Consider the following 25,928-nt stretch of genomic DNA (forward strand, 5'->3'; position numbering starts at 1 on the left):
CAATCATAGCAAGTTGCGTAAATAAAGTTGATCCATGGCATTTCTAATCAGTTTCTCCTGGAAGGATGGGGGAAAAAAAAATCATCTGGAATGATGTACTAGTGAACCATTGTCCAACAAAAATTCAAGGGAAAGTCTATTTAAAAGTTATTTAATAGCATAAGGTTTACTTAAGACTTGTGATATTTTTATAATTTTCATTTTATGAACTGGGTAGAAGAATGGCTCTTGACTGACTTGCCAACTTGCCTTTTTATAAGGTGCGTTTGCTTGATCATTTAAATTTAAAATGAGCTCTCATACTGCTTTCAAAGATTGAATTGAGATCCTGGGAAAGCAGAGTGCGTAAACAGCAAATGGGGTTTGCTTCTCAGTTCCCAGGTATGTTACCACTTACTTAAATTATTGGGAATTAGGACTTGTACATGAGTGTTTTAAAGTGCAAGAATTGAAATAGTCTGGGTTAAGATGAGAAAGTAGTCCAGAAATGTCGTGGGTTTCCTTTTATTGTACTTTGAAAATTTGACTAATACATCAGAAAAAGTCAAGTTTTTCAGAACTTTTGTATATCATGATGCTATACTGGCTGGTTAAATACCATTGGTTTAGTTTAAGGATCACATTACCCAACTGGCTTCAGATCTATTGGTTTCTTGACAGATTTGATAAACTAGTGTGTTGAAATGCTGGTAAACAGAAGTATTTAAATAACCAGTACTTCAGCAAGAGTCATTTTCTTTGTGCATATAATCACATAGAACATAGAACATTACAGCGCAGAACAGGCCCTTCGGCCCACGATGTTGCGTCGACCAGTTTTAAAAAAAAAACAACAACAATGACCCACTAACCTAAACCAATCCCTTTTCGTCCATAAACCTGTCCACAGACCTCTTAAACGCCCCCAAACTAGGCGCATTTACAACATTGCCATATTTTATTTGGATTTCATTGTATTTTTATACAGAGGGAAATGTTCTTTCTCTATGATTTGTTAACATTGATTGTAAATCAAAATCTGTTCCATCACAAAGGCAGTAGCTATTAATAGAAGTGTTGCATTTGAAAAAAATGCAGCTTTTGACATCAGGCATGCAACCGATTTGCCCTTCAGACTTGAGTTGTGTCTTTCTTCTCTTCTGCTCTATTCCCCAGTGACAGTTCTGTACAGAAAATAAACAGGTGAAATTATAACACTAAATGACATGCCACATTATTTTGCAGGTTATGTATGCAAAGTGGAATGCTGCTCATTTATTGGGAAAACATGGACAGAGTTGCTTTGCCACAAGCGCAAACAACACCAAGGTAACCACAAGAATGAGGATTAGCTGTAAAGTAATTGTATATTGTTGCTATATGTGAAACAAAAAAGTGTTTAATTCTGCCTTATGCTTGACTGTGCAGTGCATCTACTTGACAACTTTTAAACTGAAATTAAATTGATTCTATGACTAAAACATACTGGAATATCCCTTTGACATTCTTTTTGTTTTAAAAAAATCTAGCCTTGTGGGTTAAACCAGTTGGAATTAATTATTGATGATTATTTTAACAAACATGAATGCTTGAAATAGGTCATTGGAAGTACTTTTTAGATTCAATGTCATTAATGTAGATGACAGCAACGTCGTCCAGATTCCAATTTGACTTGTTTTCCATCTAAATCTTATCTCATGCCCACATCTGTTAATTCTGGCATCTATACATTTTCCAATGGGAAAATTTTAACATTTTCTTTAGTGTTTTAAGAAAACTGCCCCAGACAAGTGTCTGTTCTATTACATTAAGACACTTATATTTACCCTTCTGTTTCAGCTGATTAGTATGTATTTTGATAACATATTGAAGAAAATACATCTATAACCAGTGTATTTCATCTTAAAGTTGGATCATGTTTGCCCCATCAAACCCTTAACTCTCCAACACTAATGTTGCATCTTTCCTTAATAGCTCCTCGTTTAAGCAACTGAGCCACATTACTTATTAATACTTTGTATATTCATTTAATAATTATTCAATTATATTATGCCAACATTTAACCTAAAAGTAACATCTTGAGCTTTGAACCAATTAAAATAATTTGATAATCTTTTCAGCTTTTATAAGATTCAAGATAAAGACTAAATGTAGAACTATCACCTACACTGATCAAATACCCTCCTGCAGATGACTGTGGAATAGTTATAACATTAGTCAAACTTAATTTTTTTGTACTTGGTAGATTTCATTTTGTTCATTAGTGTAGTGATTCAGAGAAGGGCTTGAAAGTGGTAGTTTAAAATTTGTAAGTGTGATTGGAATGTAATTTTATCAGTAATTTTTGAATTTTATCTAGAAGACTTTGTTTGCAACCAGTGCAATCGGAAATTCAAACGCAAAGCATTTTTAGAGGCACACCTTAAAACTCATGCTCAAGAAAGGGAAGTCTTCCGATGTCCCAGAAAGGACTGTAAGAGAACTTACACAACCACATTTAATCTGCATAGCCATATTCTGTCGTATCACGAGGAACAACGAAATTTTGTTTGTGAACACCTTGGCTGTGGGAAGAGGTTTTCCATGAAAGTAAGCTTTATTTTGCTTCAAATTATAAAAATTAAGTTAGTAAGAAGTCTTGGTCAAAACCTACTGAACATAATTCCACATCATCTACCTTTGTTATATTTATTAAATTTATAAATTTGAGATCCATTTTGAGCTATGAGAGGCTGAATAAACTAGGCTTGTACTCATTAGAGTTTAGAAGAATGAGGGGAGATCTCATTGAGACGTATAAGATGATGAATGGGATGGATAGGATAGAGGTGGAGAGACTCTTCCTGCTCAGAAAGGACAGTAGGACTAGGGGGCACAGCCTCAAGATAAAGGGGGGGACAGTTTAGAACGGAGTTGAGGAGGAACTTCTTCACTCAAAGGGTGGTGAATCTCGAATTCTCTGCCTGTTGAGGTGGTGGAGGCTGCCTCACTAAATATTTTTAAGACGCGGGTTGATGGGTTTTTGATAAGCGAGGGGATTAAGGGTTATGGGGAGAGGGCGGGAATGTGGAACTGAGCCACGACAGATCAGCCATAATCTTATTGAATGGCGGGGCAGGCTCGAAGGGCTAGATGGCCTACTCCTGTTCCTATTTCTTATGTTCTTATAATGTAGTACATACGTAGGGACCTTGTTTGGGATAGATTGTAGCTGAATACATTCTGCATGGACACAATCATTCTTTTGAAAATGTAGACAAGGTGTGTTTAAAAAGAACATTACAAGATGCTTAAAATGTTACCATTCATTTGTGTTGTAGCAAAGCTTGGAGCGCCATTCTGTTGTTCATGATCCTACAAAACAGAAGTTGAAGGTATCTCATGAAAAAAGTTTTGTTTTCTTTATGTTTAATGTGAATATATTGTATGCCAAAAAGTAACTGACAAGCACTACAGGACTAAGTTGCTGTGGATATATGTTCTTGGCTCATGGACAACTAATTTTACTGTGTAATTAGTTTTTTTAACTTCAATATCTATAATTAAGAGAATTTTACAAAATTCTCTAATCTTGGCACAGTCAGATACTTGGCAATGCTTTTTTTTCATGGCTTACTATTCATAGCTAAAGTTGCTAAGTCTGGAAATGTACAGCAGATATTTTAGTGGAACAGGAAAGACTGGTTAACAAAATTGTAAGACACCTTGGCATAGCTCCTGCCATGCCCAAGCCTGCAAGAAACTAAAAGGTCGTGAATGTAGTCCAGTCCATCACATAAACCAGCCTCCCATTCATTGACTCTGTCTACACTTCACACTGCCTCAAAAGCAGCCAGCATAATTAATGACTGCACCCACTTCAGACATACACTTCTACCTTTTTCTGAGGTCACATACCATCCGGCTCAACAACAGCTTCTTCCCTACTTCCATCAGCCTTTTCAATGAACCTATCTCGAACTAAGTTGATCTTTCCCTACACCCTGACTGATGGGCAAAGCAGGCAGAAGTAGGGAAACCTGAATGACTCGGGATATTGAGGCCTGGTCAAGAAGAAAGAGGCACATGACATGCATAGACAGCTGCGAGCAAGTGAATATTTTAAAGATTATAGGGGGTGTAGGAGTAGAGATAAGAGGAAAAATCATGAGGGATTGTTGGGAAGATAAGGCAAAGGAGAATCCAAAGAACTTCTACAAATACATAAGAGGACAAAGGAGAGAGTAAGGATCAACAATGTCATCTATAAGCAGATCCGCAAGAGATGGGTGAGGTCCTAAATTAATATTTCTCATCAGTATTTACTGTTGAGAAAAGCATGCACTCTAATTTTGACTAAACTCTTGTGTGAAACCTTATTAAAAGCCTTCTGGAAATCCAAATATGCAACATTCACTCATTTCCCCCCTTATCTATTGTACCAGTAGGATCCACAAAAATTCCAGCTGGACTTCCTTTCCATAAATCCATGTTGACTCTACCCAATACTGTTGTTATTTGTAACAAAAACACAAAATACTAGCAAATCTTAGCAGGTCTGACAGCATCTGTGAAGAGAGAATAGAGACAACATTGAGTCTGGATGACCTTTTGTCGGAGTTGAGACTCAATGTTGGCTCTATTCTCTCTCTACAAATGCTGTCAGACCTGCTGAGATTTTCCAGCATTTTCTGTTTCAGATTCCAGCATCTGCAGTATTTTGCATTTGTTATTATCTATTATCACATCCTTTTAAAATAGATTGATATTTTCCCAGCCTAAGATCTGAAATTCCCTGTTTTCTCTCTTCTTCCTTTGTTGCATTTGCTACTTTATAATCCACAGGAATCATTCCAGAATTTTTGAAATGTGACCACCAACGTTCACCAACTCTGAAGCCACCTTTTTCAATACTTTGGGGTGTAAATCATCAGGATCTGGGGATTTATTTAATTTTCAGTCCCTTTAATTTCCCCTCTACATACTTTTCTGTAATCTTTCTTGTACTATTAATAACTCCTAGTTACTATTTTTTCAGTTCCTCATCCTGCTAGTCACTTGGTTCCTTAGTATTTGAGTTTTTTTAAAATATCTTCTTCTGTGAAGACAGACGCAAGGTATTTATTAGTTGTTAGTCCCCATTATCAACTCCTCTGACTTCACCTGTAGTAGGCCCACATTTGTCTTTGCACATCCATTTTTGTTTCTTGCTTGTTTATTTACCTAATTTATTTATTTTTTTAGTTTCATGAGCTTCCTTCACTGATTTCCAGTAATAATCCTCATGCTTACCTTTTTAGCAACTTTAAAATCCTCTTCCTTTGAACTAATACAGTTGTGTTTTGAAACTGCTCCCTGCTGGGGGAAAAGAATGCCAAGCCCAAAAGTTCAGAAAGATAAATGAAATAGCAGAGATACAAATAGTGTGCAACTGGTAAAATCTTGGAGCTGCAAAATTATATATACTATTTTGGGGATTTCAATTATCATGAAAAAATTGATTTTTAACATGACTTGTCCTGTCTTTTTGTGTGTGACCCATGGGGCTCTTGTAAGTGTTTAGTTAAAAAAGCTTTTGGTTCTGATGAATGAACGTACAAATTTAAAGCAGGAATAGGCCATATTTTTAAACTGTGTCCCTTAGTTCCAATCTCCCATTAAAGGGGAAGCTTCCACCTTGTCAGGTCGTTATTAATTATAATTTTGTTATACATGTCACATCTTGTTTCCGACAGGAAAAACGACCTCGTCCTAAGCGTAGTGTTGCGTCTCATCTTGCTGGATATATCCCTTCCAAGAAACAACCAGCTGCTGTCTCGAGTACTTTAACTGAAATGTTTGAAAAGGCCACAGTATCTTTCTTGGAGAAAAAATCTGAGCTGACTGAACCAGTGGTAGCCAATTAATGTCAGTTATTGTATTAAGGCAACTGAAACCTTGAACTGTGAACTGCTATGAAGTATGTTTATTTGCCTCAGCATAGTGAGATTTTGTACAGGCTTCCATGGATACATCAGTTTTTCCAATTTCATAGCCCACTATTAATTGCTTGAGCTTGTAAGAAGTTCAAATCTCACTTTTATTTCCTACTATTAGGAAGTAATATGGGGCAGTTTGGTGTACCTTGTTTATTTTTATACAAAATACTATAGTTTTGTTATTCAGTCAAGAGTTTGTAAATTTATTAATAGTTTCTGGACCATTTTTGCTGCCATTTATCCAAGTGACCTTAATTTGAGAGAGCCAGTCTGATCCTTATTCTCACAGCTACACAAATCAACTTTATTGATCATGGATCTGCCATGTAATGTCTCAACAATGTAACTTCTGTTAAATAAAAGATGCTTTGTGAACAAAATTCAATAACACTTTTAGACTTCTGCTTCAGCTTCTCACCTTTTGCTTGTACGCTCTCAGTTCTTTTTCAGATATATGACGTAGAATGCACATAGCTGCTTTCCCTTCTTTAATGACCTTTGGCTTAGACACATAGGTAGCTTTGTCATGCATGGACTGAACTATCTCTTCCAACAGTATTTCCTTAGATAAGAGATCAATAGATTAGAAGTAAATTGTTCTGTATTGGTACCTGGTTATTTAAATAAAAGTGGAAGTTAGTATTCTGCCCAAATCTAATGGTATCACAAAGAGAAAACACTGGATACAATATCTGATGAAGATCTATGTAAAATGTAATTAAATGAACCTCTCATTTATTCAGTGGAATCTGGCCCTTCATCTATATTTAGAATTATGCTGCAAAAACAGCCATAGCTAGTGGTAGAATGTTAATTCAAGAGTTGGCAATTCTATTTTCCAAAAAGTCATCAGTTATGATAGAATAACATAAACCAAGCAGGAAAGCTCAAATAAGCCATATGTTACACAATCATTATTTGGAATGTTTTTTTTGCTAGTCAGTGTAATGAAGATTGTAGCTTCAATGCATCCTAAAATTGGGCTCTCTGATTTGGGTCATATCAAAGCAAATTATCAATGACAACTAAGTCAGTCCTGAAAGATTCTGTTCATAAGTGATTATTTGTTCATATAAGTGATTATTGACCACTTTACTCGATTTGGAAACTCAACCAAGCCTATTTCAACAAGCTACCATATCCTCAGCAGGAACAAGTTTGGAGTTTTGCATCAAAAAACCACACTTAAGGGAAGCGTAATTTACTACTTGTGAAAAATTATTCCTGCAGAAAAACAATTAGGCAGGGGTTACTGGTTTGTATTCTCCAAATAATAGTCCTTTCCTTCACATTGAACAGATAATCTTGGTAGAAAGTTGACTTGTTGCATTTGTGATCAAATATTTGATTTCTCCAAAAAAAAAGGAATTTCCTCAAGTTACCTCATCAGCCAAGTTATCTTGTCACCCACATTAAGAGTAATAAGCAGCTGATTGGGGAAACCACTGAAGCAGTTTCCTGTGAACCAGTTCAAATCACAGCTGCAGTTGAGTTTTTTTCAAAATTAAGATGCCTGAATTCAACTACACCATAAAAGAAAGCAGGGATAACTCCCTTACTAGTTAAGCACCAACACAAATTCTGTAGTCTGCTATGTTGGTAGCTCTCCAAAGCTCTTGTAATCTCACCTATAGTTCAGCAATGATTGGTATTATATGCTCAAATTATTAGTGCAGGATTTGAATTTAAAAGGGTAATAACAGAGCACCTTTGTTAATAAAACTTCACAGTTTTCATAGGAACATTAAACAAAATATGACAGTGAGCCTTATAAGGAGATACTGGGCAGAATTTAATCAAACCACTTGCAGCTGGGCCCATTTAAATCATAGGAGAGCCTCTTGGCAGTGGCAGCTAACTCTCCCCTGATTAAAAGGGAGGGTCTAAGTGACTGACACAATTCCTGGCCACCACTGGCAAGATGTTAATTGGATGATATCCATTATCCTTCAACCTGCTGCAATTAAGTGTTGGCAGATGAAATAGGAGTCACAAAACCTCCCAGTGGTGATCCCTCAGTATCAGACATTGTGCCTCTGATACTGAGGGACCTGACATTAGGGCGGGGGTAGGGGAGTGAAAGTCATTCCTCTGCCCTGGCCTCTGGCTCTTAGCTCTCCCATCACACCCTCATTCACCTTTTCCCTAGAGTCCAACAGCAGAAGCAGAGAGTCAGGCTATGCTCCAAGTGTCAAATTTGACCTAAAAGAGGCCAAGTGTCAAATTTGAAAATGTATATAAAGTTATCCTACAGCACATGGCTAAAGCACCAAATATGGGCCTCTCCACAGAAGTCAATGTACATTTTGACTGGTATGTTGGCTATGCAGTTCAGTAAATGTGTTACTTTGCCCAATTATGTATGGAAGGTGGGGATCAAATTGCCTACCTTCATACAGCATTATTTTCTGAAAGCAAACATTGTCAAATCACCCACCCATCATACAAGAGACTTTTTAATTTCAGTGAAGTAAGATACACTAATACTCAAGACAAATGTTCATGTCATGCACCCATTACTATGGAACATTACTCATGTCTAACTACATCTGATTTTCAAATGACATCAAGAAAATAGGCAAATTATACACTGATCAATGTGGACTTTACAAAATATTGTTCTATTAATGACTAAAAAATCATAACAGTAACACCAAGAGAAGAACCAATTGCATGGTACTACCATGTCAAAGTATCTTAAATAGTCACATTTATGTAAATGTCTGGCACTGGTTCACTGATAAATGAAGGATGCTTCCATTTAAAAGCTTTTAGGACTATATTTCATCACCTAATATTTTGTTGAGAACATGGGTTGGACACTGATTTACCCAATGCTTGTTTAGTCTTTGTTAAGCCATACCATTTTATCTGCTTTGTCCACAACAGTTCCTTTTCTAACAGTAATCCGAACATGGTGCTTCTTCTCAATCCACTGCTGGATCTGCTTAATTTTTGTTTGCAGGTCATGCTTTGCAATGTCTGCTGAGAAAGTCTGCTCCTTGATTTGACATGGTCCTGCATTCAGAAGGGGAGATTTAAGAAAACTTTATAATTTTTTTTGGCTACTTTCTGTTAAATTTTGTGCCTTCAGACTTATAGACCTCAAACTCAAAATCTGTCTCTAAACCCCTTTGCCTCTCCTTCACATCTTTCCTTTTGGGTTTTGGCCAGGGGCCAAGCTGAGTGGGGTGAGATCAAGGATTATCAGAACATGGGAAAAGACTGGCATCAAAGGGGCAAACTAGTCAGGCACCACTCCAATGCCTAGCAGAATTGTCAAGTTTGTTATCTTACATGATTAAAATTGATGTATGGCACATTGTAAAAATGTCCAGTGTTCAGACAACTCCAGATGTTGAAAAAACACATTTGAGACACTACTGGACTGGAATTGTAATACCATTCTAGCTATTGATCATCTTGACTTCTGCTTTCTCACCACTGTTTCTTCCAATTTTCATCACATTTGCCTGTTCTATATTAATTTTAATTCTTGCATACATGAATTTTCATTTCATAAGTTTTCACCACTTCATTCATTCCATCCAGCAAGCCCATGTGTAACATTAAGATAAGCACCATTAAAAATGTTGTAATATTGTACTGATGAGATCTTTGCTAAACTACTACTTTTTTAAACTAGAGAATTAAGTTTATCTTTATTCATATAAGCCCTTCCAATTTACATTTTTGTTCCCTAGCTAATGCACAAAGACAAACTCTAAGATACAGTCCATTGGTCAACCCATTTTAAGGTGTACACCTGTTGCTAATTTATACAAGAAAGTTTGCAACATTGCTGAATATTTTGCACTTTTTTTTTAAAAAAGGGACCGGTTAAAACAAAGTTTGAAACAACCTCCTTGACATAATTTGTCCTTTATCCAAATTATTTTTTCTTGAATTCATCAGGAATGACAAATTAACAAATGAAATGTAATCATTGTTCAATGCATTGCTATAATGAATATAAATAATCATGTTGATTATACAGTTTTTATTTTTAAAAAATTATTAATAGTGGAAATGGTCCTGGAATTGTTTTGAGCTAATATGAAAAACAGATTACTTTAGCCAAATCATTGAAAAATATCCCCTCTTTATTAATTCTCCTCCAGCTTTCAAGGATCTTAGTATGGAAATTTTAAGACTGGACAAATGAAAGAGTGCAACAGCTCCCCACTGTGCTCGTGCCTATGTTGCAAAGTCTGTGGTCTTAATTGATGCATAAAGTCCACAGAATAGTTGCTTTTTTGTGCTATACTAAATTTTTAATAAACTACTTAATTTAAAGCAGCAGTGATGGAGTTTGAAATCTAGGTTGACAACTAGCATTATCCAGCCAATTACCAAAATGGATAACCGCAACAGTCATGAAAAGCTGTTGTGGCGATCAAGTTGCTGGTAAAAGTAGTCTAGTGTTTTATTTAAAAATGATGCCCCCTATCCCTCACCAGATTCATCTTGCAAAATCAGTAATGCTAGTTCCATATACCCTGCTTTCTCATCTTCAGATCTTTTATACACAGGTAGAATTATAAATACCATTGTCAGAATACAGAGGCAAATAGGCCTTTAAAATCTTATATGCCAGAAATATAAATTAGTCCTTTGAATGTTCTGGCCTGGAGTTTCTGCTTGATCACACGGTGCATTTTGAAATGCTGCTCAGTTGTACTGATTCACAGCAGATTGAGTTCAGTGAAATGCAAATGAAAAGTCACCAAAAAGAAAAAAGGTGCAACTGAAAATCCAATCTGCACCACAATTGCCGGGTGTGCCAAAAGCAGAAACTCTGTCCCCATTATATTATCAAAACACATTTCTTCACCCTCACAAAAGAGAATTAACAAAAGGCACATGAATTGCTATAAATGTTTTTTTTTAGAATTTAGAACTTTTTGACAAAAACCCAAACCAAAAAAAAATCAACAAAAAAAAATTCCTCAAAAATGTGCATTTATATGACATGTTATCACACATGTTTCAAAGCACTTAACACAAATATTTCTTGAAGCATAATGATCATCATGCAAATAAACCAAAAACAGTAATGAGACACAGTCTGTTTTTGATAATGAGGGGTTTGAAAGAGGGAATACTGCATACATGTCTCTAAACAGTTTCACTGGATATTTGATTTATTTAATCTATTCTTTCATAGAATATAGACATTACTGGCATGGCCAGCATTTGATGCTGACCCCCGACTGAATTGGTGAGCAAGCCAGAGGGCAGTTAGTAGTCAACCACATTGCTGTGGATCTGGAGTCACATGTAGGCCAGATAAAGACAACAAATTTTCTTCCATAAAGGATACCAGTGAACCAGACAGGCTTTTACAGAAATTGATGATAGTTTCATGGTCACCATTACTGAGACTAGCTTTCAATTTCAGATGTTTAAAAACTGATTTAAATTCCACCAGCTCCTATGGTAAGATTTGAATCCCTGCCCCCAAAGAACCAACCTCAGTCTGTGGATTACTGTTCCAGTGACATTACCACTACGCCAATACCTCTCCCAAATGCCCGACCTAATCACCATAAAATCCCAAATTCATAATGCTTCATCCGATGGGTCGACATATTACCAGATGGTCTTAGTTTTAAGAAAAATCAATCACAATATTTTGAATGTTTTTGTTTGATAGGTGAGTGGTAGAAGGAAAAGGTTTAATTGAAAAAGGAGAAGTTTGATAGATAAGATACCTCACTTATCCGTCCACTCACCTGTGTTAGATTTGTTTTTTTGTTTTTCTCTGAGTTTCATTTGTTCTTCATGGATCTGTTTTCCTGTCATTAGTTTATACACTGGAGGGTCTGTATTTTCTCTGAGAGGTACCACCTTGACTCCACGCTCATCCATCAACCGAATAACTTCAGCTCTATGCAAATTTCCCAGGTTCTCTCCATTTTCATCTATCACCTGAATGATGCGATGGTGAATCTTTCTGCCAATGCTCCCTAATGTTCTTCGTGCTCTTGGATCCTTTTTCTCTCGGTGTTGCGCCGTCTCAGTCTCCCCCTCACCCACATCAGTTGTTGTAAACTTCTTTACAAGCATAGTCCAGAGGCCTGGTTTCTGACAGGGTGTAATGTGTCTGGATTGGGGTATCATTACTTTCATTGTGGTTTGTACCAAAAAAGTGGTAAACTGTCTTGAACTCTCAGGACAAAGATACCAACAAGCATAACCTGTTTTAGTTTGCAGTGTTTGGAGAGCAAGTTTCCGTATGCAATGCGCAGCCATCCTGAAAGAAAATACAGACAGACAAAAGAATTATTACTGCTTGCGGATTAGTGAATGATTTGAGTGGCTGTTTTTTTTGCTGCTTGAATGAAGTTATATAATGGATGTGTGTTACCCTATCCTCATTTTATTTTCCTGTTTAAAATGTCCAATATAGCACATATTATTTGTAAATTTAACTTAATTCCAGAGACTCAAGGAGCTTCTTTTCAAAACTTCCAATTACAAATATTTTGGATTTTCTAAACTTGTATATATTCACCAAGATTCTAAGAAGTAAATACTTTGAAGGGGAAAAATTACATGATCACAAGATAAATGCTGTGGAATATTGCAGATCAAGGCTATATATGCTTGCTTAAATGGATGTAGAAATCTTTGCCATTATGCAAAGAAAAGCAGAATTGTTCTGATTGTGCCCCTCAATGATTATACTGTGCAGAAATTGGCTGCTGCATCTGCTTATAACAGTGACTGCGTATCAAAATATTTCCTTGGTGATTCAGCTATTTGAGAATGCAGAAGATGTATAAATGTTTGGTTTTTTTTAATCAACATCAGAACTGAGTAATATTTGAACACTGATTGGGAGGGGAAGTGGCAGTAGATTGGAAATAGGCCAATATGGTGCCATTATTAAAAAAGGGGATGAAGAGGAGGAAGGATGAGGGCAAATCAAAATTCAGGTAACTAAATGTTATTTGATGTAAAATAAAACTTCAAAAGGTTATAATTTGTAAATTATATGGATAATATAGCAACAGTTAGTTGGATTCAGAAAGAGATCTTGGTTGACTTTCTCAACTTCTAGCACTTTTAAGAGTTTTGTAACCTATAAGATCACCTCTTGTTCTTCTTAAATCTAGATATTACATACTCAATCTCTTCAATTTATCTTTCATTCCTGGGGCGGTGGGACTGTCCTATTGTCTGGTGAACCACTCTCTATGGCAAGTATATCCTTCCTTAGGTAGGGGGATCAAAATTGTACACAATACTCAAGGTGCAGTGAAACCAAAGCTCCATACAATTGCAGCAAGACATCTTTACTCTTATATTCAAATCCTCTTGCTAATTGCTTACATTGATAGCAAGAAATGATATAGGATCAGAAGGCATAGAATCTTTGTGGATAGAGTTGAGGAATTGCAAAGGTAAAAAGACCCTGATGGGAGTTATGTACAGGCCCCCTAGTAGTAGTCAGGATGTAGGGCAAAAAATAAATCAGGAGATAGAAAAGGCAATATTGCAATAATCATGGGGGACTTCAATATGCTGGTGGACTGGGAAGATCAGGTAGGTAGTGGACCCCAAGAAAAGGAATTTGTAGAATGTCTAAGATTTTTTTTGGAGCAGCTTGTGACAGAGCCTACTAGGGAACAGGCAACTCTGAATTTGGTGATGTGTAATGAGGCAGATTTGATTAGGGAACTTAAGATGAAGGAACCTTTAGGAAGTATTGACCACCATATGATAGAATTTACCCTGCAGTTTGAGAGGAAGAAGCTGAAATCAGATGTAATGGTATTACAATTAAATAAAGGTGCATAAATCCCAGGTTACAGAGAAAGTGAGGGACAAGACCTTGAAGGTATTTGAAAATGGTGATAAATGTTAAAATTGAGGTGTTTGCTAATAAAAAGACTATGATATCTCATGAGGAAAAATTATCAATCACCATTTTCAATTACCTTCAAGGCCTTGTCCCTCTATCTCTATAATCTCCTCCACACCGACAAGCTTCTGGGATTTCTGCATTCGTCCAATTCAGGTCTGTTGTGGAATTCGATACTAATTGCTTCATCATTGGCAATTGTGCCTTCTGCTGCCTAGGTTCCACATTCAGAAATCGCTCTTGCTCTCTCCCTCTTTCTTCCTTTAAGGCAGTCCTGCAAACTATTGGTCACCTTTCCTCATAGCTCTTTGTGTCCTAGTGAAAATTTTGTTTGATGCTTTTGTGAAGAGCCTTGGAACTTCTAAAGACTTGGCCCATTGATGTGGAAGTCCTAAATCAGAACACCAAGGTCTTGGTTTGACAGGTTGAGATGTACACAAATATAAATCAGATACATTTTATGGCTGTTCAGTCATAAATGGATGAATGCTAGACTGAAGGATGGTATGCTGATTATACACAACTTTCCTGGGTTAGCTCATTTCCATAATTATTCAGTTTCCAATGCAACTTTGCCCTTGTGTCAGCAGCTAACCTAATGAACAAATTGTGCTGAAAGGGAAAATTAAAGTGGCTGCCTGGAGGGGTCAAAAACAAAAAATCATGCAAGCTTTGGAAAGATTTACATGGCATTTCAATCAGCTGGCAAGCTTTGCCAAGATTAAAAGGAAATAGGCAGCAAACACAAGCTGGAACAAAAGGAATTCAATATGGAGGCATGTTATGGCGTCTAAAATAGGATTGCCAACCCACCAGGATTGGCCTGGAGTCTCCAGGAATTGAAGATCTATCTCCAGGACACTGCTGTACGCAAACCCGAATAAAACTCACCAGGATATTAAAAAAGGTTTTTTAAAAAATATTTTAACATTTCTCTTTACCAGCTATAAAAATATTAAAAGAGGCTTTCTGGCTTACAGTCAAGTATCATCCACTTGGGTGATGATTCTTTATACCTTTCAATTAATGTAAGAAAGCAATGCATCACAAGGATGGATGTGTCAGCTGACTAATGGCTGGAGTATGGAGCAAGTCCTGTGATGAAGAAACTTCCATGAATACATTTAAACACAGTTAATCAAAGGCAAGTCCCCCTGAGCTATATAAGATGGGTATGAGAAGAACAGCCTATTTTGGTACTATGATTTGCCTATCTTTAATAAGTAAAAAGTCTGACAACACCAGGTTTAAGTCCAACTGATTTATTTGATAATAAACTTACTAGCTTTCGGGTTTGTCCCTTCGTTAGGTGAGAGTTCTGGCCTCAGACAGAGCATATAAAGCACAGACAGTTTACAGATTACTGATTAGAATGCAAATCTTTACACCTAACCTGTTGTTCAAGTCCTAAAGTGGCTGACAACGTGAGTGGAAGGAGCACTGGTCACAGGTTAAAGAGATGTGTATTGTCTCCAGACAGTATGGTAAGTGATGTTTTGTAAACCCAGGCAAGTCACGAGGCTTACAGATAGTGCGACATGAACCCAAGATCCCTGTCGAGACTGTCCTCGTGTGCGGAACTTGGCTATCTCCCTCAGTATAGCAGAAAAGGCACCCGAGTGTGGTGTCTAGGGGATTTTCATAGTAACTTCATTTCAGTGTTGATGTAAGCCTACTTGTGACAATAACGAATAATAAACTTTTACTGATGTTTCTGACATGTCTTCTTTCATTTTGTACACTTTAACTCTGAAGTATTGTATCCAAGAACCCAAACCAATCCCACATTAACAATACCTGCAAACCATACTTTGCTGCTTCAACCAAGATGTGTTTGTTGGACCTTGTTGAACGAATGTTTTTCAAATGGCCTCCACTGAGTCTATTCCCACCAATTCCTGTTGTGCTGAAGTTCTGAAAGTGGTTTACTTGATAGTCCACTGATTTAACAGACACCAATGGGCGGGGGCGGGAATTAATGCTAAATATAACAATGTGTTAGTAAACAATATCCTCCGAAATAAATTTGCAAATTCAACTTAATAAACCAGTCCCAGTCGCTCTGACAAGTAATGGTTTCATATGAGAGATGTTTAAACAGTGTCTGTAATAGAAAAACACAACTCCCCAAAGTTTAACATCATTTTCCAGACCCTCCTACCCTCGCTGAACGACTCCAGTCCGGCCAGAGTCCTCACCCGGGCCCCAGGCCCAGGCCCCAGGCCGCGCTCTCACCCCAGGCCCAGGCCCCAGGTCCCCGCTCTCACCCCGGCTCCGGGCCCCAGGTCCCCGCTCTCACCCCGGCTCCGGGCCCCAGGTCCCCGCTCTCACCCCGGCTCCGGGCCCCAGGTCCCCGCTCTCACCCCGGCTCCCGGCTCCGGGCTCCAGGCCCCACTCTCGCCCCGGCTCCCCGGTCCCGGGTTCCCGCTCTCAGCCCGGCCGCAGGCTCCGGGCCCCGGGCCGGTGCTGATGTCCTTGTGTGTGTCCGGCTCAGACTCACCCGCTCACTCCCAGCCACAGACTCCGAGTCGCCGATGAAGACGGAGCGGCCGCACGTGAACCCGGAGGGAGGCGGAGACTGAGAATCACCGGGAGATCCAGGATCCCCGACAGATACCGAGAATGAGTCAGCTTTAGATCCAGAGAGTTTGAACATCACAGAGTGACTGGGAATGACTGAAAGATACTGAGAATCACAGTGAGAATCATTCTGAGACATTGAGAATTACCCAGCTTTAGAATCTGTGATGAATTGAGAATCACTGAAAAATTGACTATCACTGAGTGATTGAGAATCACTCAGCGAGATTTAGATTCATGGAATCCCTACCGTGCAGAACCTGCGCCAACAATAATCCCACCCAGGCCCTATCCCATAAACTAACGCTGCTAGTACTCCTGACACTAAGGGTCATTTTATCATGGCCAATCAATCTAACCCGCACATATTTGAAGTGTGGGTGAAAAATGGAGCACACAGCGGAAACCCCTGCAGACACAGAAAGAACATTCAAACTCTACACAGTGACCCAAACCTGGAATTGAACATGGGTCTTTGATGCTGTGAGGCAGCAGTGCCAACCACTGTTGTAATTGTGAATACAACCAGCATCCTATATTGTTACTGCAGCAGTATAATTGCTAGAATGTTTGTTTTAATCTGAAATGTTCTTGGTGTTCTCCTGGGATTTACAAAGTGGGGCTTGATTGGATGATTGATGGGTATAGTCATGTGACAGGGTGAAGTTAGCCTTACACAGAATATTCAAGCTTAGGTGCTGTTTTCGAATTGAGGGAGAGAGAGCAGTGCTTCTCTTTTCCCCTCTTTGGCCAGCCTCGTGATCCTGCAGCATATGCCATGTGACGCCACTCACTGAAGTTGGAGAATGGAAGCTGCCAGGAGATAAGTCTCTTTTTTGGCGATTCTGCTGTATGAGAGTTGGTCTTTCTCTGCAAGTTGCTGTTTTGGAAACTGCAGAGAGAGGGGTGTCCTCTTCTGTCTCTGAAGTCTGGAGAATGGGAACTGCCAGAGACTAGACTTACTTCCCTGAAGTTTTGCTGTTTTGAGGATATATCCTTCTCTGGAAACTGCTGTCTGGGTCTTTGTCCAGAAGCATTAAAAGGCTGAAAATGCAGCACCATGTGAGCATACTGGTTTTGTGCTAACTAATTCTGAAGAAGGGTATTGATTTAAATTGGGACAATAAGACAGCTAGTTGTTAAGGATTATACTTTGTCATGTTTAAGTATTTTAACTGGTAAAAGTTACGCTAATTATTTTTACCTAAAAAAAAAAGTGGGATTTACTCCAGTTTTCACGTGAATTTGACACAATTTTTTTTGGGAGAATCCCCCCCAACCCCCACCCTTATGCTTACCCTAATACCAAAATCAAATGTAAAAGTTAGGATCTAGGCTAACTTTGTAAGATATTGGAATTTGTGTGTGATGGCTGCCCATGTGCACTTTCCAGCAGGGGTCGCTGGATGGCAATGAAGAAGGGGAATTCTGGCTATTTTACTCCCTAATAGATGTTGAAGGCACAATTACTGCTGTTTGTCTTGGGATGGCTCAAGGAGCACAGCCTAAGGATCTAACCAAACCACTGATGCCATCAGATTGGATTAGTACATTTACCCAGAGATTCATTTGGGGAAGCTTATATATATATATATCTATCACACAATGCATGTTGTCAATCTGGTATATCAGGATGTGTGCCAACCATTACTTTGGTTAGACTATCATAACACATCAGCTATAATTTTCGTTATTAAAGTTAGGCAAAAATGTTTGTCAATATATTGTTAAGTAGAAGCCGTGCCTGACAAATCTGTTGAAGTTCTTTGAGGAGGTAACAAGGATGTTAGATAAAGGAGAATCAGTGGATGTGATTTATTTAGATTTCCAGAAGGCTTTTGACAAAGTGGCACGTAGGAAACTGTTAAATAAATTAAGTGCTCATAGTGTTAAGGATAAGATCCTGGCATGGATAGAGGATTGGCTGATTGGCAGAGGGTGGGGACAAAGGGGTCTTTTTCAGGGTGGCAGCTGGTGATTAGTGATGTGCCTCAATGTGGAAAAGTGTGAGATTATGCACTTTGGAAACAGAAATGGAGGCATAGACTATTTTCTAAATGGGAAAATGCTTAGAAAATCAGAAACACAAAGTGACTTGGGAGTTATTGTTCAAGCTTCTCCTAAGATTAACTAAGGTTCACTTGGCAGTTAAGAAGACAAATGCAATGTTAGCATTCATGTTGAGAGGGTTAGAACACAAGAGCAGGGATGCACTTCTGACACTGTATGAGGCTCTGGTCAGACCCCATTTGGAGTATTGTGAGCAGTTTTGGGCCCCACATCTAAGGAAGGATGTGCTAGCCTTGGAAAGGGTCCAGAGGAGGTTCACAAGGATGATCGCTGGAATGAAGGGCTTGTCGTATGAGGAACAGTTGAGCACTTTGGGTCTGTACTTGTTGTAGTTCAGAAGGATGAGGAGGGATCTTATTGAAACTTACAGGATATTGCGAGGCCTGGATAGAGTGGGTATGGAAAGGATGTTTCCACTCGTAGGGAAAAACTAGAACCACAGGGCACAACCTCAGACTAAAGGGACGATCCTTTAAAACAGAGATGAGGAGGAATTTCTTCAGCCAGAGAGTGGTGAATGTGTGGAACTCTTTGCCGCAGAAGGCTGTGGAGGCCAGATCATTGAATGTATTTAAGACAGAGATAGATAGGTTCTTGATGAATAAGGGGGTCAGGGGTTATGGGAAAATGTCAGGAGAATGGGGATGAGAAAAATATCATCAATGATTGAATGGCAGGGCAGACTTGATGGGCTGAGTGGCCTCATTCTGCTCTTATGTCTTATGGTCTTATGGTCCTGCATAGACACAACCATGTATGAAAGCTTAATTCCAAGCCATCTGTATAGATTCTCCATCAAGCTTGGTGCTCCTATATACGATACGAAATGGTGACTAGTGGAGTGCCCCAGGGGTCGGTGCTGGGCCTCAGCTATTTACCATTTATATAGATGATCTGGAGGAGGGAATCGAGTGTAGGGTGTCGAAATTTGCTGATGACACCAAGATTGGTGGAACGGCAAATTGTGCGGAGGGTGTGGAGAGTCTGCAGAAGGATCTAGATAGGCTGGGCGAATGGGCCAGGAACTGGCAAATGGAATTTAATGTTGGCAAGTGTGAGGTGGTCCACTTTGGTAGGAAGAATGGTAGGAAGGATTATTACTTACATGGCGAAAAACTGCAGCAGGCGACGGTGCAGAGGGACCTCGGGGTCCTGGTGCATGAGTCGCAAAAACCCAGCTTGCAGGTGCAGCAGGTGGTCAGGAAGGCGAATGGGATGCTGACCTTCATAGCGAGGGGGATTGAATATAAAAGTAGGGAGGTCTTGCTGCGGCTGTATAGGGCATTGGTGAGGCCGCAGCTGGAGTACTGTGTGCAGTTTTGGGCGCCGTACTTACGCAAGGATATTTTGGCCTTGGAGGGAGTGCAGAGGAGGTTTACTAGGCTGATACCAGAGTTGAGGGGGTTGAGCTATGAGGAGAGGCTGAATAAATTAGGCTTGTACTTGTTAGAGTTTAGAAGAATGAGGGGAGATCTCATTGAGACGTATAAGATGATGAATGGGATGGATAGGATAGAGGTGGAGAGACTCTTCCCGCTCAGAAAGGATAGTAGGACTAGGGGGCACAGCCTCAAGATAAAAGGGGGGCGGTTTAGAACGGAGTTGAGGAGGAACTTCTTCACTCAAAGGGTGGTGAATCTCTGGAATTCTCAGCCCGTTGAAGTGGTGGAGGCTACCTCGCTAAATATTTTTAAGACGCGGGTTGATGGGTTTTTGATAAGAGAGGGGATTAAGGGTTATGGGGGGAGGGCAGGAATGTGGAACTGAGCAGCGACAGATCAGCCATGATCTTATGGAATGGCGGGGCAGGCTCGAAGGGCTAGATGGTCTACTCCTGCTCCTATTTCTTATGTTCTTATGTTCTTATATTATGATATCCAGCATTGTTTATACCATTTGATATGCATTGTTCTTTTATCCTGCTACATATATTTTATATGAAGTTAAATGTATTCAATGGACGGATCTTGATGCAAATATAAACTTAGCAAAAAACTGCATATGTTAATTACTCTGTGACAGCAAAGAAGAAAACCTAATGAAGGGAAATGCAAGGGAAGATTGTTTAATCTGGGAAAAGAAGCAATGATTGGACTGAATATATATAGAACATGAGCTGGAAAGTTAGTTAACATTTCTCTTTGGGAAGTAAAATCAATATGCAGATAAAAAAATTTGTGTGACTTGGTTCCTGTGTTGATTGATTTTTGTGCCATCTAATACTGGGACAATGTCCAGATCTTTACAGCAGGTTTTTAAAAATCTGCAGCAATAAAACAATGAAACTTGTGATCAAAGGTCACTATCTTCTAAGATTAAAATACTGAAGATTAAAAGTGTGGAAATGATTGGCTGCAAACTGAATGAAGGAGGGCACTTCATGGAATCATAGAATCCCTACAGTGCAGAAGGAGGATATTTGGCTCATTGAGCTTGCACCGACCACAATCCCATCCCAATTCCCTTAATCCCACATATTTACCCTGCTAACCCTCTGACACTAGGGTCAATTAGCATGTCCAATCAACCTAAACCCCACATCTTTCTGTCCTGAAAACAATGTTTGATAAATATAGACACATGTTAAAAACAAATTTTTAGAAGAGATGTAATTAACAAATTAATTAATCCAAAATTAAAAGCAGAGTTGAATGGGTTTTGATGACCTTATAGGAGCAGTAAATGAATGGGGCGGACTGGATAAAACAAAGCATCCGAACAATTATCTGTATGGGAATGATAGGTAGTGGCTTTGTTTGTTTTTTTAAAGGAGGTAAAGGTAAAAGTAATAAAATTTTAATTTAATGTTTTGATTAATTTTCCAACCCCAATTAATCTGACAACTACCCATCCCCAAAGATGATTTTGAAAATTAATCCCACAAATATGGATTTTGATTTTCATTTATTTATTATTGTCACATGTATTAGCATACAGTGAAAAGCATTGTTTCTTGCGCGCTATTGAGTCAAGACATACCATACATAGAGAAGGAAAGGAGAGTGCAGAATATAGTATTGATGACTATCTCCTTTGTTTGTTGACATTGAGAGAGAGATTATTGTCATCGCACCATTTCACCAGATTCTCTATCTCTTTCCTGTACTGTGTCTCGTCATTATTTGAGATCCGACCTATAATGGTGATGTCATCAGCAAACTTGAAAATCAAGTTGGAGGGGAATTTGGCCATACTGTTGAAGGTATATAAAGAATTTAATAAATGCTGAGGCCACAGCTTTGAGAGGCACCAGTGTTGGGGATGATCATGGAGGAGGTGTTGTTGCCTGTCCTTACTGACTGTGATCTATGGGTTAGGAAGTCTCAGATCCAGTTGCAGGGGGAGGAGCTGGGCCCCAGGCCATGAAGTTTGGAGATGAGTCTCGGAAGAAATATGGTTTGTACAGTGTACTTCTGATGCATCAAACTTTCTCAATTCATTCTTCAGTACTGATTTAGTATTCACCATCAATTGCCTGTCTTACATTGTAGATTTAATCATCATACTCTGTGAAGACAGTTATGTTTGTTATTCAAAGTCATTTGTGTTCCTTTTCAATTTGTTTTTAATAATTAAAGTTTTCTCATTACAAACATTTCTTTTGACCTACATTTATCTGAATTTACCTGAGTTTTTGAATTCAGAACTAACAAAACTTGGAAATTAGAAACCTTGATTATACAGCCATATAAAGTGTAGAGTCAAACAGAAAACATCTGTACAAATGGCACTGTTGACGTAATATGAATTTTTAAGCCGACTTTGTTAACAGGACCATCTAGATAGAAATCCAAAAGCTCACAAAAGCTTCATGTCTCTCGTTTACAATGGTAAATCCAGTGATTTTGTAGTCAGTTGAACAGCAATAGCTGAATTATCCAAAGCATTCTTTCAGAAAGAAAGCACAAACTTCATTTTGCTGAATGGTTTAAACCCTGACATTTAAGTTGAAAGGTAAAGGCTCTTAGGTCCAGATAGTTAATGTTCACCTGCTGCTCCTCCATAGGTGCTGACCTTTTAGTCTACTCCTGTTCTAGCCTAATTGAAGATGAATAGCGAAAGCATTGTGAGATGTAGAGAGAGCTTTGCCTACCGATTGACTCTCTTGTTTTCCCTAAAAGAGGCCTACGGATTGACTCTCTGTTGACTGTAGCCAGAGGAAGTAAAAGAATAAAGAGGTTAATGGTCAGGCAAGGGGTGCATTTGGTTTTGATTCAGTCGATGTTTAAAGCACAGCAGTTACTTTTACAAAGAGATATACTAAATTTAATGGAATCCCAGGCTAACTGGTTCTATGGATGCATATTATGTCATTTTTAATTGAATTCAATTAAAGGTTTCAAATTGAAGTAATTGAAGATGGTTTGATGAATACAAAAAGGGCATTGAAAACCCTGGTGTGTAGGAAAGCTGGAATATCCTTAAAGAGGCAATGTAGGGTTTGTTTGGGAAAGAAGAGACAATCTTTGTTTTCAAAATGACATAATGTGAAAGCAGTCCAAGAGTCTGTAGCAATATAATTATATTGCATTGTGTGTCTCTTTTTTCTATCAGAATAAAAAAAAACTTTCGATCAGTCTTATGGAGAAATGCCAACTAAAATAATAATGGTCCTGTTTGTGACAGATATTTTTGTTAAAAAAGGCCACAAACAAGATATAATTCTCCGTTGCAATAAGATTAAAGGTCTTGCTACTCTCCATAATTTAAAATTTCCTATTAGAGTATGCTTTGTCAGACCATATTCATGGGAATTTCATATATGACAAGTCTCCTATTATTACACATTTTGAAATTGCAGTGCAAAAGTCAAAGAAATGTGTTTCAGAGAGGAATGTAAAGGAGAAGATTCAGAGACATTTGAGGGGGAATTAATCAATTTAAGTTTATTTATTAGTGTCATAAGTCATCTTATATTAATGCTGCAATGAAGTTACTGTGAAAATCCCCTAGCCGCCACACTCAGGCGCCCGTTCGGGTACACTGGGGAAGAATATAGCATGGCCAATCATTCAGGAAGGGAATTTCACATAAATGTTGAAAAACAAAAGAAGATTCCAGATTACAGGACGAGATTAAATTAAATATTTCTGGCAGAAATGAATGAAAGGAGTATAGGACGTATCTTGTTTTCTATACTTGCCTGGTGTGTACTATAATGCTACACTTAGAAGTAGCAAATCTCAGACCTGTATGTTCAGTAACGTGCCCCAGTTTGTGGAGCAAACCCAAGAGATTGAATGGCCTATTCCTCTTCCTATTGTTACAAAGGGAAGGTTGATCTCTCTGAGAATTAACACTCAACCACTCAAAGAGAAGTGCCTCCCTTTATAATCTGTTAAAAAGTTTGTGAGAAGGGGGATTATCTGTCCTGATCTTTTGGGTCAAAGGGGATTATCTGTCCTTCAGCAGCTTTTAGTGGTCAGATCAAAATAACTACGTGAGACTCCCTCAGCAAAATCAACAAGTAATACTTTACTTTTCTTAATGACAGTGAACAGATTAACTAAACTATTAACAAACAAAACAAAACATCCTATTGGAATGCTGTTTAGATAATTACAATTCTTACTTATTACTAAAAAAATACAATTCTTAGTCACACTTGAAATGCAATCAGGTTTGGTGTCTTCTGGAATGTTCTTTCTACTTTTCTAATTTCTTTTGTTTTCACTATATTCTGTTGGTACCTTTACGATTGAGATGACATGTCAGAGTCATCATTCCCCAGAGAGTACTAAGACATCACTAGGGCTTGGATTGTTGATCATTTATACTCATCAATGTGATCACAAGAAGTGTTAATATTGATGCCAAGTCCCAAAAAGTTGCTTCCGCTATCCTTTCAATGCAGTTAATAGTAAAGATTTGTACACGCTTCTTGTCTGTTGGACCTACTTCAATATTGTGTTTTTACATGTGTTGTGATGGTGTTGATTACCGAATGTATCTGTTAAATAAGTCTTCATAGTCCTTTGTATGTTAACAGCAAATCATTATGAACTAAGACAGAAAATGCTGGAACATTGCAGCAGGTCTGATAGCATCTGTGGGGAGAGAATACAGCCAACATTTCGAGTCTAAATGTCCCTTCATCACAGCTTGTCAGAGAAAAGAGCAGTACTTTTTCAGGGAAGGCATTCCTGGAAGAGAAGCGGCAGTGAGTTAAACACATAAAAGCAAAATACTGTGGATGCTGGAATCTGAAACAAAAACAGAAAATGCTGGAAAATCTCAGCAGATCTGACAGCATCTGTGAGGAGAAAATAGAGCCAACATTTCAAATCTAGATGACCCTTCGTCAGAGCTGGTGAACTACTTGTAGTTATACACATATGCACAATAAAGGATACAGTCAAAGAGATATCTCCATCTCCAGATCTTAACACATTTCTGGCCACTTTGAAGGCCAAAATAGAGAAAGGTTCCATGTGAACGGCAACTGAACATGGGTCAGTTGGTCCTAAGTTTGAGTCACGTGCCTTCTTACATCACTGTGTGGGTAATACTGTAGTCAGTCCCACATTAACCCTGCATGTACTAGACCCTTTTACTGCAACCTCAAACTCTAATCTGTGCACAATCTTAAAAGCAGAGTTAGTCACCACTTGCTGAGCTTGATTGCTGAAGCAGTCATCTCATTTGCTCCCAGTTGCAAGTTCAATTTCTCCAACAGTAACCAGGATCAATATAACTTTCAGTCACATCCTTTTGTTATACCAGAATATATTAAATAACTGAAGCAAAAGAATTACTTGCAGTAAATATGGGCTGTGATTCTCCAAAATCGGGACTAAGTGCCCACATCAATGAGAAAACCAGAGTGTTTGTGGGAATGTTTCTCCCATCAGATGGATGTAAATGTGTGCATCCAAAGCAACCCACCGGCCAGCCCAGCTTCTCAGAGATTGGGGCACAATTATTAAAGGGTACCCCAATCTCCATGCTTGGAGTCAGGCTCCCTCCCTCTCAAAAATGAAAATAGAAACCCCTCTCCTTGACCAGAGGAGCATCACTAACCCCTCAGCAAAGAGGGGCATTCCACCCCATCACACGAATAATGGGGCACACCCCCCCATACCACACAGGCTTGTGGATGACACAACATGACCTCCCAGCAGAATCCCCTCCACAATACCTCAGACCACACTCAACCCCTTCTCCTCTCAGCACCCCACTCAGGACCTCCTCCCTCCCCTTTCAGAACCCCAGCTCTTCAGGCCACGTGCTTTGGCAGTGCCAATGGTGCACTGCCCCCTGTTGCTCTGGTACTGACACCTTCACCTGGCACGTTGGGCCCTGAGGGTAGTCAAAGATGTAGTCCAGTGGTCATGTGCCCTTTGCCACTGCCAGGCTGCAGGGGGAGGGGCCTGTTAAGGTCCTGGGGTTTGGGTGGGCTCACCATTCTCTCTTGGGATGTGGTCTCATTGCTGGACTGCCCCTTCTAGCCCTGGCAGATCTGAAGATCACCC

The 25,928-nt window shown here is 38.9% G+C and overlaps 1 protein-coding gene across 7 annotated transcripts; it reads right to left on the reverse strand.

The window, feature by feature from the left end:
- Window positions 1–563: 563 nt before the first annotated feature.
- Window positions 564–16,629, reverse strand: mtif3 (mitochondrial translational initiation factor 3). Of its 7 annotated transcripts, none has more exons than XM_080197395.1 (7): window positions 15,604–15,982; window positions 11,672–12,192; window positions 8,800–8,954; window positions 6,355–6,498; window positions 5,251–5,313; window positions 3,282–3,333; window positions 564–1,163 (listed from the first exon to the last, which is right to left on the reverse strand). In XM_080197395.1, exons 1-7 carry the CDS (start codon window positions 15,612–15,614, stop codon window positions 1,111–1,113), a joined length of 999 nt encoding a protein of 332 aa, XP_080053521.1. In that variant the 5' UTR covers window positions 15,615–15,982; the 3' UTR covers window positions 564–1,110. The 7 variants fall into 7 exon arrangements, with proteins under 7 accessions (XP_080053521.1, XP_080053527.1, XP_080053526.1 ...); XM_080197400.1 differs by lacking the exon at window positions 15,604–15,982 and adding an exon at window positions 16,170–16,203 and having other exon boundaries at window positions 566–1,163; window positions 5,251–5,316; XM_080197398.1 differs by lacking the exon at window positions 15,604–15,982 and adding an exon at window positions 16,074–16,080 and having other exon boundaries at window positions 566–1,163; window positions 5,251–5,316.
- Window positions 16,630–25,928: the final 9,299 nt, after the last annotated feature.

The sequence above is a fragment of the Carcharhinus amblyrhynchos genome, chromosome 10 (assembly GCF_965287045.1).
Source record: "Carcharhinus amblyrhynchos chromosome 10, sCarAmb.v2.hapA, whole genome shotgun sequence".
Classification (NCBI taxonomy): domain Eukaryota; kingdom Metazoa; phylum Chordata; class Chondrichthyes; order Carcharhiniformes; family Carcharhinidae; genus Carcharhinus; species Carcharhinus amblyrhynchos.

Bases quoted from the DNA above. Each gene is read 5' to 3' on its own strand.
- mtif3 (XM_080197394.1), bottom strand. The intron at 8,955-11,671 runs GTGAGTGGACGG...TTCTGAATGCAG, and splicing joins AAAAAACAAATCTAACACAG to GACCATGTCAAATCAAGGAG. The intron at 5,317-6,354 runs GTGAGAAGCTGA...CTTTTCCCCCAG, and splicing joins TGAGAGCGTACAAGCAAAAG to CAGGGAGCAGTTTCAAAACA.